This window comes from Eufriesea mexicana, unplaced genomic scaffold (assembly GCF_001483705.2).
Source record: "Eufriesea mexicana isolate 0111107269 unplaced genomic scaffold, ASM148370v2 scaffold2208, whole genome shotgun sequence".
Lineage (NCBI taxonomy): Eukaryota > Metazoa > Arthropoda > Insecta > Hymenoptera > Apidae > Eufriesea > Eufriesea mexicana.
Genome location: NW_016910292.1, coordinates 855,544 through 869,341, shown reverse-complemented (window position 1 = coordinate 869,341; position 13,798 = coordinate 855,544). Strand labels below are relative to the sequence as shown.

The 13,798-nt window shown below is 36.9% G+C and overlaps 1 protein-coding gene and 1 long non-coding RNA gene across 2 annotated transcripts in view; one reads left to right on the top strand and one right to left on the bottom strand.

The window, feature by feature from the left end:
- Nucleotides 1-1,751: 1,751 nt before the first annotated feature.
- On the top strand, nucleotides 1,752-2,158 carry LOC108549756 (uncharacterized). Its single transcript, XR_001890360.1, has 3 exons — nucleotides 1,752-1,828; nucleotides 1,900-2,009; nucleotides 2,078-2,158. It is a non-coding gene; the product is annotated as an uncharacterized LOC108549756 (long non-coding RNA).
- Nucleotides 2,159-4,819: 2,661 nt separating this feature from the next.
- LOC108549745 (sex peptide receptor) overlaps nucleotides 4,820-13,798 on the bottom strand; it is a 28,203-nt gene continuing 19,224 nt past the window's right edge. Inside the window, 3 exon segments of the mRNA XM_017903240.1 lie at nucleotides 4,820-5,228; nucleotides 5,566-5,750; nucleotides 5,871-5,979. Coding sequence (XP_017758729.1) covers nucleotides 4,820-5,228; nucleotides 5,566-5,750; nucleotides 5,871-5,979 — 703 coding nt within the window.

The following is a 13,798-nucleotide window of genomic DNA, read 5'->3' as shown; positions in this document are numbered from 1 at the left end:
ATAGACAAAATACAGGTAGTTTTAGAATCTTGGAGCTTTTTCGTCTATCGAAAGTCGAATTTTAAGACAAATACCATAACGCTTGAAGTGTTTCGTTCGTTTAAATATTATCTTACCAAGTAGGAGGAAACGAGGGAAGTCAACTTGAATATTTGATTGTGCTGTTACTAGAAATTTTATGAGCATTCTAGCGTATTTCATGATAAATTTCTATTACGTTTATGTGTCTACCTAACTAGATGAAAAATCGTAAGAGAGGCGTTCCATATTTGAAAATCTTGTGGGAAATTGCAATTTGCGTTGACGGAAGTAGGTTTAATACTATTCACTTATGATCATTTTAAACTCGGTTAAACATGAATGTCTTTTGGTAATTAAATGTCTTTCATGTTCGTGGCATTGAAAAGGATACTATAAATCGTCCTGAAATGAGTATTCTATATTTTAATTCTATAATAACTAATGTCTCATTGCGGTCCAATTATCATCATCAAAGGGATTTATACCAAGGAAACTATTTAAAGTTGTCAGTATTCCTTAACTATGCTTTAGCCATGTAGGATTCAGCCTCCACTGTTCTAGCGTTTAAGGCTTCCACTTTTCTTCTCTGTTCTCCTCTCTGTTTCCCTTTTGTCATCGCAGTGCTATAGTTTCATAATGAATATTCTTGGGCTTCGCATTATGAACGAGGTACAGACAGACATCTGATAATAGGAAAATAATGAGAGCTCTAAATAATTCAAGGGAATTAATGAAGCACTGTACAATCGTGTAATGCATTGAAGAGTCTTTAAGCTGAAGCGTTCTACTTATTAATTTATACGTTCAAGCGTTGTACTTTACCATTTTTAGATTCTTTCTTACAATCAAATTGACTCTTTCCACTTGTCAATTTTATCTTAATCGATTAGGAACCTGGATGGAACAAGTTCGAAAAGCTCAAACTTGATTCACGCAAACGGAAAAGGTGGTACATGCAACTGGTTCCAATGCGAGTAATTAATTTATATCCATCGAGAAGGAAGTAAGTAGAATGGAATAGTAAATGGATGGAAGATGAGTGTTTCGTTCTTGAGCTACTTCACACACTATCAATGAGGAGGAACTCGATTAGAAAAGACGACGAATACACATCTGAGAGATACGAGTAAATGGACAACCAATAAATTCTCCTTCCAATCTAACAAACAGTGCATTGTGCACTGTGTATTCGCTGATACCTTCGCGAAGAGCACAGATCTAGGTACAATTGCAAGTATAACTGGTTTTCTGAAAAACCAAAAATTTCGTGGTAAAGGAAAATTTGTAATTTCCTGCGTTTTCTTTCTTCACTCTCAATTCTCATTGCTCTAATCAAGTTATCAACTGGAAGAATTTGTTTTGAATCTGCACACTGACCAATAGTCAACAATCTTTATATCGCTCAAAATTAACCTGATTGACTAGGGAAAAGTGTCAAAAAATATATGTGTATATATATAATATAAAACTTGTTTGATTGGATGGATAGAGAAATGTATAACGTGGAATACAGTTAACGTGATTTGCATGTGCCGAGCTTGAATGTCATTTCAGATTGATCAAGTGGTGTCGGTGCGAACGAATAAAGAGGATTGGAAAGTAGAAAGAGAAAAAGCTCCTGGGAACCGTGAATAAAACGGGAGCTGAACCGTGGTTGGATACTACAGATAGCAAAAGCGTTCCACTATTCCGTGGTAACCATACATTCGAGTCAAACTGGCGATTTTATCCTCGTTTTCTTTATCACAGGAGTCAAGTCGCTTCGAGACGAGTCTAGGAATGCAGATTACCTTTTGCCTCTGTTGTGGTACGTATTTTTCTAATTGCGAATTCCATTTGATCGATTCGAAAAATATTTATATTCCTTTTTAATTTTAGGAAAGGTGAATGGTTTGGGGAACGAATGAATTCCACTTCCAATATCTTTCACGAACACGAAGAGGAAGATAAAAGAGAATAGTCGAGCAAAACGTGCAGGGGATACGAATGTTAGAAAGCAAACATTCTTTCACGAATCTTTTTTAATGAAGACGTTTGAAAATGAATTTTTATTCAGGTCGCCTTCGAAATATCCAAAATGACGGAGAAGAGTAAAGCTTGTACCGAATTTACTACAAGACCGCAATCAGCTGATGTTGGACCAGCGAAGTTTCAAATTCGCCGAACCTCCAGCTTCCATTCGATCGATATATCGACGGAATAAAAATGTCGGGGAATCGGGTGATACGTATTTGAAGAGGAGCAATTTCGAAGAATATTATACTTCTGGTATGTTGGAAGAGAAATTTCCCGTGGAAGAATAAGGAAGATGTGGGAACTGATGGTAAATCGGTATCGTACAAGAGGGAACAGCAATTTCGGTGGATGAAATAGAAATTTACATCACAAATATTCGACGAAAACAAAATTATCTATACTTGAACTTGCGAATATCTCTGCCTTTATATAGTTCAGAATATTCTGAATATTCATGATGCAATATGGGAAAGTCGAGAACAGATCGATCATTTACATAATTGTATATCCGTCTGTATGTATATAACGCTGTTTGCTCTACGGTTTTGGTTAGGCCAGCTACTACGTCTATACGTCTGTATATGGGACTAACTAGGATAGAAAATCGATTTAATGTTTCAATTATTTCCTCGCAATTAACTGGACCTATCCCATAGTGCAAACGTTTCGATGAATTTTAATCTCTTCGATCTCCGATTAGTATTAGTTTCTTTGTTCCCGATGTTAATGATAGGTGATCGCGTATGATACAGTATCCACTGAATCGAATAGTTTCTGATCGCTTCTATATATCTGGAAAATATTAACGGGACAATAATCTATAGATCTCTCGATGTTTTGTGTTTAACAAAATATCGAGATATTTTTCAACTTCGCATACTTCAATTATCTTTCTCAATTATTTCCGAAGGCAAAAATATTTCAATGAACGAATTCTGCATACAACGAATAAAAATGGAAATATTGGAATCTTGAAGGGTGAGGATATTTAATGGGCAAATAAAACAGAAACATTTATTCGAGAGAGAAATCGAGGGAAAGTAAACACGCGCTATTGATTTTTCTTTTATTGATTGTTCTCACATATTAGATTTATTTTGTATAAAATAGAAGAAGGGAGATAACGAAAAACGATACTCAGTACAGAAACGTTTATTTGTAATCATGAAATAATTTATAAATAATTTGCCGTTACAGTGTACACTGAAAGGGACAGATTTTTAGCTGGGCTCAATAGCCAAAAATCCATCCGTTATTTTGCTTTTTATACAAAATCATACAACAACAAGTTATTATCGCTAACTTTGCTATGTATAGTTGTAGCGTTAAGCTTAATATATTCATTACATTAATTATGTTAATTAGTACAACTTTAATAACAACTTTAATAGTTTGACGCGCAAATATTTGGACGTCGGTGTATGTGTGACTCGTAATGATCGTTCGTTGTCAAGTATCCAACATTAATACGTCGCCGTTTCGTTTCCTGGCCGGTGTTATGCATAATTTATTAAACCAAATGGTTCGTAGAACATCGCAACAATTTGTTTTGCAAATAAGCTTGTACAACTCCTGTGAGAACTGAAATTATAGGAAAATACGTGTTGCAATAGTGTAATTGACATATTAACAAATTTAAATTATCGGAACGACAATAAATGGATGGAAACGTATGACAAATAAATATCGATAAATCACAGATTTATTTTGAGACGCTTGTTCAAAATCGTTTCGTTTTTAATTTCTTATAATTACTATATAAATATTAATATTAATTTCCACACGTGTGTTTACACAATATTGATATCGTTGGGTGATTTCATATTTCGTAAAAAATGAGAGCTGATTAATTAAGAAAATATATATGAAATGGAATGTACGAGCGAAATTATTTTAAGTTAAAGCTATGGGTTTTAATTAAACCCGAGTACATATTAGACTTTTCCACGTCTCGTTACCGGAAGTTTAGCGCGAGATCGAATTTACTTCCGTCCAAACAGATCTGCGATTCGCAGCAATAGCTCGAAACTTAGAAGCGAATTGAATTATCTTTAAATATTTACGAGCCAAGGCTCCGAACTTTCGCTGTTTATACACGATGGCACTAGAAATGCTGTTTCTCTTTTATATATTATTCGTCTATAAAACTCTTCTACGTTACGTTTTTTATTTTCTGCAATTGGGCTTTCATATATCGTATAACGACATCGACGTTACATGCACACCGTTTATCAATTTTAATGAAAAATCGTGTGGTCTATATACCGAAGTACTAATTCAGACAATCAGATTGTACTCAAGGAACGCGGTTCCGTTTAAAACGTAAGAACATTAATATCAATTATGATTTAATACTTCACATATCTCTAATCTTCTTTAATCACCTCTATCTATCTGAAAAAGTTACGTAGCAGCTTCAACAAGTATCAGTCTCTAGTACCATTAATCACCAACTGACAAGACGGAGTTAAAAACTGCGAAGCTTTCGCAATCTTCCTTGAAGATTCTCTTACAATGGAAATTTAATGGCACTATGTTATGAACACCACTCGTAGGATCATTAGTTGGACCATGATATTCGAGGGGAATTTAGACACCGGCTGTCCTACTACTTTACCCAAGGAACAGTTCACCTCGTCAACCCTATGACGCATCGTTTCCTCATCAATCAGATCTACTCCACCTTTGGCAGGAGGTACCCAAATCAGAGGAAGTTTCGGGCTACTTCCCAGGAGATGTGCAACTTCTAAAGACGCGTGGTCTGTAGAACATTCAGCCTGCATCATACGTAAGTGCTCTGTACGTCTGTCTGCTGCGTGGCGGGTTGCCATTTCTTCATGATCTTTGGTTTGAACAGCTGACCGAACGTGGTGCGGAACTGCCTGGACATGGAGCAATAGAGGATGAAATTGATAGCGCCGTTCAAAAGGGCAAGGATATCCATCACCTCGCCCAAATTGTTGTAGCAGTTGAGGAAGAAACTGTCGCCTAGAACACCCGATAGAAGGAAAAGGATACCCTGAGGTATCTCTGTGACCAAGAACAAGAGTAACACGGCAACGAGCATCTTGGTCGTCCTGTTGGCTCTCTTCTCGGATCTGCTTGGTCTTCTTTGGACCAGACCGTTGCCCACATTCATGGTATTATTGCATTGATTGTAGCTTTTTAAGGCCTCCTTCCTCCCTTTTGCTCTGGAACGTACAAATTGTTTCGGCTCGATAATCAATTTCGCAAACTTTTGCATAATACTCTACGAGGACAGGCTTGTTAGGACTTAGCCTGTTTTGCTAGCTAAGTAAATTATTCCGAAATTGATTGATCGAGCAACGAATTGAATCATTCTCGTTGAATATGCATCGCGTATTATCAATTAAACGGCTTTTGTGCGCGATGACGTCGATGTAACGAATTTCTTCGGCGCGGAAAAGGGTAAAGGGAAGTATAGCAAGCAACCTAAAGCTTGAGTTTGTTACTGTTTAACGGTAAATTTTGATCTCGTTTCATACGAGGTCGCAGCTGATAAATTACCTGTAAAGAGCTTTGATCAGCCAGCAGCTAATGACGGTGAGAATGGCACATGGTAAAAGTTTCACGACCACTCCCAGCACCCAGAGATTCAGCTGATGGAAGAACTCCTTTTGCTGCGAGCGTTCCGCGTCGACGATGTATAAGATTTCCAGGGTGCCATTTTCGTTCACCGGTTGCTCTCGTATCTGACAATTAAAGGTTCTGAATAGTCGTTGAAATTTTATTCGCGATTGAAAGCCGATCTGAGATTACGCTCCCTAGATCGTCGAGTTGATATTTGGCCATTAAGTGACCAAGTTGCTTACCCTGAATACGAAATAGCTAGGTGCACATACAACAAAGGGTACCAGAAAGCTGCTCCACAGAGCCGTTCTGCAACGAGACGCTGTGCACCAAGTACTGTACTGTGGAAACCTGTGATAACAAAAGAACAGTGCACTTTTATTTTTCCCTTTATTCACAGCCGCGTTCCTTCTCTTTTCTTCAATTTCCAAGAACATTTCAAAAGTTAAACACTGGAAATACCAGTCAATTAAAAGTGACTGATTTCGTAATTGAAATACATAAATAAATACAAGAACAGCATCTGTTTATGGAAAAATATAAATTATTTCCTTTCACTGCTTTATCCAGGTAAAAGTGTAATTATAATTTAATTATTATTATCTCTAGGTGCATCTGTGTGTATTTTCAATAATTAAACATTCATCACGGATGGTCAGTTCTAATGTTAATTAATAATAATTAAAGTGAGATGATTAATACGTACAAACTGTTTGAGTTACACAACTCAATTTAATTCCTATATCGTTAACTTGCATCGTTCTTTTATTCATTAAATTTTGTTTGTAGAGAATTTCATGACGTTCCAGGCCGTCGACTCGTGTTCATTTCGCAAGGCAAAGAAAATAACGGGACGCAATGGAGACCCTCTGAAGGGAAATTGGTCGAATAGAGACCAAGGGGCTAGATTAAACTTTCATTTTCACGTTGTCGACAATGCATGAAAACGAAAAACAATAGGGTCTGCACGAAATTTCATCTAGTTTTTCCTCACAGCACGGCATACCGTGTTCAAAACTTTTCATTTGAATACATTCATCGAGTTCTTAATTCCTGTTAAGTGTTCCTCTATCGATCGACCTCAATCTTGCTTGGCACTTCTATGTTATTCCATGTTGTTGTTTGTCCGTGTGTTCATTTGCGTCGATGAAGTAATTCGAACGATTATTAGGTGTCTTACAATAAAAGATCCCGTCATTTAAATTGTGTAATTGAAACGACTAATCAGGGGCTTAATGACCATGATAATAAATCATGATACGCTGGTTTCTTTTATCTTGCAGATCAGCAAATGAAATCGAAATAAATAAACGGGAATATAACATATGCGATATATTATTCAAAATTTTAATTAAATATCCAAGAGCAAACAGTATCTTCGATATACGATAATTAAAACTCCTAATATTTGCTATCGAAAATCACAGTTCTGCAGGGATTTAATTTTCCGTTTGACTTTCGTGAAAATTAAACGCGAGTCAATTTAGCTGATAAAAATTATCAGAGCCCGATGGAGCAGTGATCAAACACTGCGATCTTATCTTCGAGGTGCACAAAGGCAGTACCAGCAAGCTTCCAAGTTGTCTTGAGAACTTGGGAACGAAACGTGGTATTCGATACATAGTTTAAGTTCTCAGGGACGCAGTGTCAAAGGTTCACTAACTCGTTTGCTCTTTCGCCAAATTCAAAGTTTGAATTTAAGAGGGGGCTATAAAATGGCTTACGAGCCATTCGTTGAAACAGATCGCTTTCGTAACTTTAATTCCACCCGATCGGAGCTGACGTCCGGTAGAAAAATGAAACTGCCGTGAAATATGGTCCTCGAGGTACATATAGCCTACGTAACTTAATCAAACGAATAGAACCGATATTTTCTCCAACCCCATGATCGCTTCCTCTTTCTCGGTTTTCCACGAAGCACCTTGTTTCTGCATCTCTTGAATCATCTTCGACGCGAAGACTGTGGCTTCCTCGCGAGGAATATTAAACAAAGGAAAAGAAGGACGGAATATTCCGAGGAAAGTTATTTCACAATTGCGTCGAATAAATTTAAACATTCTATTCTGCGTTGCTCTGATAATCTGTGAAACTGATCTGTTTAATTTGATTTCGCTCTTCCACGCGTAGACTAGCTGTCAGTTGCACCATGCTCTCGTGAGGCCTCCGATATACAAGGTTTTCGAAATTTCATATCATGAAATGATATCAGACGTAAGTGATGGAACGAATACATCTGCTATTCGATTTTCAGCTGTCTAACTAAACCCGTCATTTTTCCATCCCCCCGGTTTTCGAATGGAGGTGGTGCTGTTGAGCTCGAAGCTATTGGCCATAGCATCGCAATCGAATTTAATGCGGTATCGATTCCTCCTGAGTTACCAGAAAGCCATAACGATATATGTAAGGTATACGTATGTTCCAACGTTATGATAGAATAGGAATACAACGGGAATTGTATAATAGTGTAGTATCGCAGAATAATAAACAGCGGTCTTGGGTTTGGCTGGAGCGTTCAGGGTGTTATCTGGAGTGCGTGCGGAAGGATCGTATGAATGGGGTATCTATGGAAGAATCGGTTGTAAGTGAAGAGTGCCTAGGAATGCGTCTGACAATGTTTAGGCTACGTGTCCCACTGAGGGCACGGCTGTGAAGAGCGCGTGAGAAAAGCGTGATTGAGAAAGAGGGCCTGAGTATGAAAGAGGATACAGCGTATGGTTAAAATAAGGGTGCAAGGGCGTGAAGCCACAATTTTTAGGAAACAGTCTTTAGAACAGTTCTGTAGAGAGAGAGAGAGAGAGAGAGTTATTAAGAGGAGTTATTAATAAACAGTTTTAGTCGTGTTTTAGTTGTGAGCCATTAGTTGTAACAGGCTGAGTTGTCATTGTGTCGTTGAGTTGAGCGTAGTCGATATAGATTCGTGTGTTTAATCGTCACTCACATATTGTTAATTTATTATTATTGATTAATAAATAGTTCTATTTACCACCACCTATCCCAATCTCTACAATAGTCCGGTGTGAAGTGTGCTGATAACGTTATGTAATGTTTCTGACAATTTCTCATTTGCATGAACAGGAACAAGAGCCGTAATTTTGCATTATTTGCTATCAGCAAGTTCTGTTATCCTTATCGTGTTATTTCATCATTTAATCAATTTACGTGTCCGAGCATACATAAAGTACCCCGGTTGTATTATTTGGATAGTTCCTCGTTGCACTATCGTTGTTTCATTGGGACACGATTTTGTAATGCAAAATGCCACTCGAACTGTTAGGTGTGTAAGCATCAAGGCAAAGAGGATGGTAGTAAAGGGAATGGACGATCGTGTACAAATGTCTATATATCTCGTTTTCATGTCGACGACATTTTAGTTTAAATCTGCACGTGCTGGAGCTGGATCCCATCTAGCTATATAACTTGGAAATTTATTCCTTTTTTATTGCTTATTGCTTATTCTTTTCTTTCAGTATCTTTATGGTCGCATTTTGTTGCTTGAATTTCTATTTTGGTGTTCTCCCATATTCTTATTGGTTTTATTATTATTATTGGAATTCTTTCGGCATGGCTCCTTTTGCGTATTTCATGTTCCTTTTTCTATATCCTTGCACGGTCCACTTGAATACTAGATACCTTCTTGGCATCTCTCTCGCGCAGCTGCTGTTTGTTAGACATTTTATTGGATCTTTTGCGTTATTTTCTATTGTTGGTTCAATCGTTGCTAAGATGTCTCCTAGGGTTTCATTCCTACGTGATTGAATTACCTACTCGAACGTGGAAATTTTTCTAAGTGCCCTCAAAATGATCGAGGTAGAAAATTCTGTGGAGTCATGGGTTTCGTCGCATCCTCTGAAAAATGGTGGTTGGAACTGGAAAGAAGCATTCGGAATCGTCACAGGTAACCATTTGAAGCAATTTTGGAACGAAATGGACCATTAAGTATCGCGGCAACTGTTTCATCCAGTAGTCAATCAATGATCACTGGATATACCTTTCGTAATAACGTAAATGATTGATCATAGTTCATTAATAAATTATTTTTCATCGGTAAATTCAGGGTGACCACACCAAATGCTTAAGGATGGTCAGAGTATAATTTGTAGAAACAATTTTGGAGATAACTCCAGTAGTGACGACTACTAACCAACAAAACGCAGGATATAGTCGGATGGCTGTTCATGGCAGGTGCAACAGGCGATAAATCAACAAGATAGGGGGTTGTATACTATAGTAGGAGTTTATAGAGCAACTTCCTCCGTACTCCATCACCACATTTCGTAGAAATCGAGGACATAGAAAATGTACTCGCATTCCTGTGAAGAGCACCGTATGAGCATTTACCTATCCAAAATCCTGACGAGTGGTATTTAACCCTTTCGCTACGGCAGGCGTCGCCGCAAAGTCTCTCCCATAGAATGAAGCGTCGTGCCAATGATGGAAACATTGCGCAGTCCTTAGCATCCGGGGTCTAGTCTTTTGAAGGAAAACTGGTCACCTCTCGAGTGCAAAGGGTTAACATAGGAAGATCACTCATTTTCGACCAAACTCATCTATTTTGTGATATTTTCATGTTCGAGTTCATTATGAATATTTGATAGTAGAATTTTTATTTGATTTCAAATATTGATTGTTTTTGATGATGTATACTTTTCATTTTATTATTTACTAGTAAAAAATGAATCGATTACCACATCAGTGAAACGTATATGCTCCAGTTACACAAATGTGTGTATATGTGTGTAATTCATACGCCACGATATATCTTTTCACTGAAACGAACATATTACTCTTTTCTTCCTGCCCATTCATACAGACTTAACACGAAAGAGTGGTTTGTTATGGAAATATCCGCCACTTGTGAAAGATTTATGGATGGCATTAACTGTGACTGTAGATGAAAAGAGAATTTCTTGGAAAGCTATGAATTTAAAAAAATTGACGTGGAATCGAAGAATGTTTCGCGTAGTTTTTAAAGCGACACGATTAAATGCAGTCATGATGTTAAATGCTCCATGTGCTGTCTGACCATGCACTTGCTTTCCTACTGAACGTGAAAAGAATAGAAAGAATTGACTTTTAAACGTAGGAATTAATTAATCCTTTGTATACGAATGAAATTTGGAGTTTCAGGATAAAGTATTTCAAGAGTTCCTCTCTTGTTAGTAGTTGTTTGATATCAGGTTAATACGATATTTCTCTCTGTTCTTTAGCTTTGTGATTTTTAATTTCCTTTCCTCTCATGTCATACATAAATTAATTATTGAAATTTCGTTGCATATCAAAGAATTATATTATATTATATTGTATTAATAATAATATTAAAAATCATATTGTGTTGTATTAATTTTATTATATTTCTTATCGATATGAAGAGAGAAATTAATATAATTTCGATTCGCATCAGACAAATGTTACATTGGATGTTGTGATCTGTTATTTAATAACACTGGTCAACACGAATTTTAATCTGTAGTCTTTATATATATAACATGTATATGTTCTCGTGTACTTCTTTATACTAAACGCAAAATTATGAGAAATTTCTCTAAACCATCTGTTCTTTGAAAGCCTTGTGCTATTCGATACAGAAATACAAATAACTTTTTGATGTAAAGTTACTAAAAAATAAACTCCCACTTAACTTTTAAGATGAGAATGAATCTTCTAATGTTTTTGCTTTTTGTGTAATACTTTGTTTTAGCCAAAAATACCGAGAAAATGAAGATATTTTGACATAGGTATAAATATCATGGAAATTTATCATGCAGAAGTGCGAATGCAATTACAGTTTATCAAGTATGCATAAATTTTCAAATCTACTACTAATAACAAATTAATATCGTTAATAACAAATTGTTCATAACGTAAATTTATAATAAAATTAGAAAAATTAATAAATTATCGGCAATCACTTGAATTTATAAGGTAAATATGTTAAAATGTACGTATAATTTGTAAAAAGTTTATAAATTATTACACCTATTGTTAATAACAAATTAATATTGTTAATAACAAATTGGCCACAACGTATATTTATCGTTAGAATGAAAAAATTAATAAATTATTAGCTATTAAGGCGGAAAAATAATAATTAATGGAATCGGTAAAGTTTATAAATTTTTGATTGGGGTGGGGAGCTCGGTCGATCGGCGGCTATATAACGAGGGCCGCTTCTGTGCACTACTCATTTGTCGGTTTGACTTCGGAAGTGACACGTATAAATTTCTGAGGGGTTCGAAATGTGGTTGGGGCTAGCCACCCCACCCACACCTCACCTCATTTAACAATTTACTAATAATTTTATTTATTTTCAGGTATTCATTATTTTTTTCTTTCAGGATTTAATTATTTTTTCTTTTTTCAGGAATTAATTATTTTTTTGACTTTCAGATTTCATTTCTATTCATTTTTATTTGACAATTCGAATATTTTGTATAATATTCGAATGTCTTATCGTTTGGTTGTTTATGTCTTATCGTTGAATTGTTCGTATCTCATCGTTGAGTAGTTCCTTTCATTTGATACATTTTTGTGGTTTATATTAGTTTCCCTTTTATTTTTTATGTTGTTACTAATCCGTTTCCTTTCCGATTTATATATTTTTCTGTTTCAGATTTTCAAGATTTGCAAGATTTACAAGACATCGTTGGACGACGCGGGATGCGGGCGTTTAGACCTAAGTAGTTATAAGCAGATATAAGATAGATACCTAGACTAAGGTTCATGTGCGCGCTACCTGTACAAAGGTAAACTATCCAACTTGGAGCGAAATATATAAATTCGCTGTCTTTCTTCTCTTATCCCTCTCGTTTACCAAATGGAACATAATTGTTCTCGCGATAATCGCGACTGTTCTTAAGTACCGACTAGCCTACGCGACGTACTCTCGTGTACTTGATAACTCCATATTTCGTAAGTCATCCAAACGACTCGTTCCGACACTCACCCTCGCCACTGCCACCCTTGTCATGCATCGGTTCTAGGGTGGTCGGCGGGCTGGCACTCATCTGGAATCAATCCGAGGGTTTGTCGGCCTTAGTCGTCCTTGGCACCAGCGCGTGCACGACCGGGGTATGGGTCCTGTAGCCGGACATTGCATATGGGCCTACGGTCAGACCCCATGGGATGATTAATTTCTCCCCCATGTGGCAGGGGCCTGCGTGACCGGCTACAGGGCCTCGCTAGGGACCCTCGGCTTGATTTAGGGTCTTTCGTTGGTTCGTCGATCACTCTCGTTCGTGAGTAAGTCATGGCAGGGTCTGTGGTGGCTGGATGGGCTAGGTTCGATCAGGAGGATGCCGAGGCATGAAGTTGTCTTGTACGCGAGAGTACGTCTCGTAAGCTAGTCGGTCTTTCGAATAATCGCGAATTCGTTCGGGCGCGTCGCGATTTTAACTTAGTTTTCCTTTGCTCGCGTTTTTCATATTTGATTCCCGAATATTGTGGGAACATAGAAATATTAAAGTCTGTTAGCGTTGCGACAGTAGAGTAATAAATTTTAGTATACCGAATCGAAGTCCCTTTGATAAGACATGAAATTTCATAAAGTGTCAGTAGAGTCATTTTAACTTAATTCGCTCCAAGTTAGATTAGGGCACCCTTGATACAGGAAACACCAGTAGGTTGCGCCACTAGGTCGCATGTCCGGGTCTCGATGCGTAGCCACCTCCTCGTGGTGAGACCTGGTAATTGGTATCGTTTTCCAAAGAATAATTTTTGGAAACCGATACCAAGCTAAGAGCTACGCACCAAAGTTGAAATATTAGTTATAAGCTAGCTGTAAGTTAGTTATAAGTTAGTTACAAGTCAATTAGAGAACCTGGTTGCAAAAAGACAATGTTCGGTTGAAATAAACAAGCACATGTAACAGGAGAAAAAATTGAATTCATGGAATATCACTAGCGTAGAGCCATCAGATATCAAGAATTATATTTTATAGTTAGAAAAAGTTGAAGCAGTAATAAAAATACGCAAGGTATGATATGCTATTGAATTTTAGGTTGGCTAACCATATGACATACAGGATGGAAATATTTGATGATTAAATAAAAATTCAGAAAAGAGAGATGATTTAGGCAGACAAAAGGGAATAAAATTAATTTAGATGATGTCCTTTTATGAGAACAGAATATAGAGAATACAGTGAGATTGAAACGTATGTCGTATTCCTGAT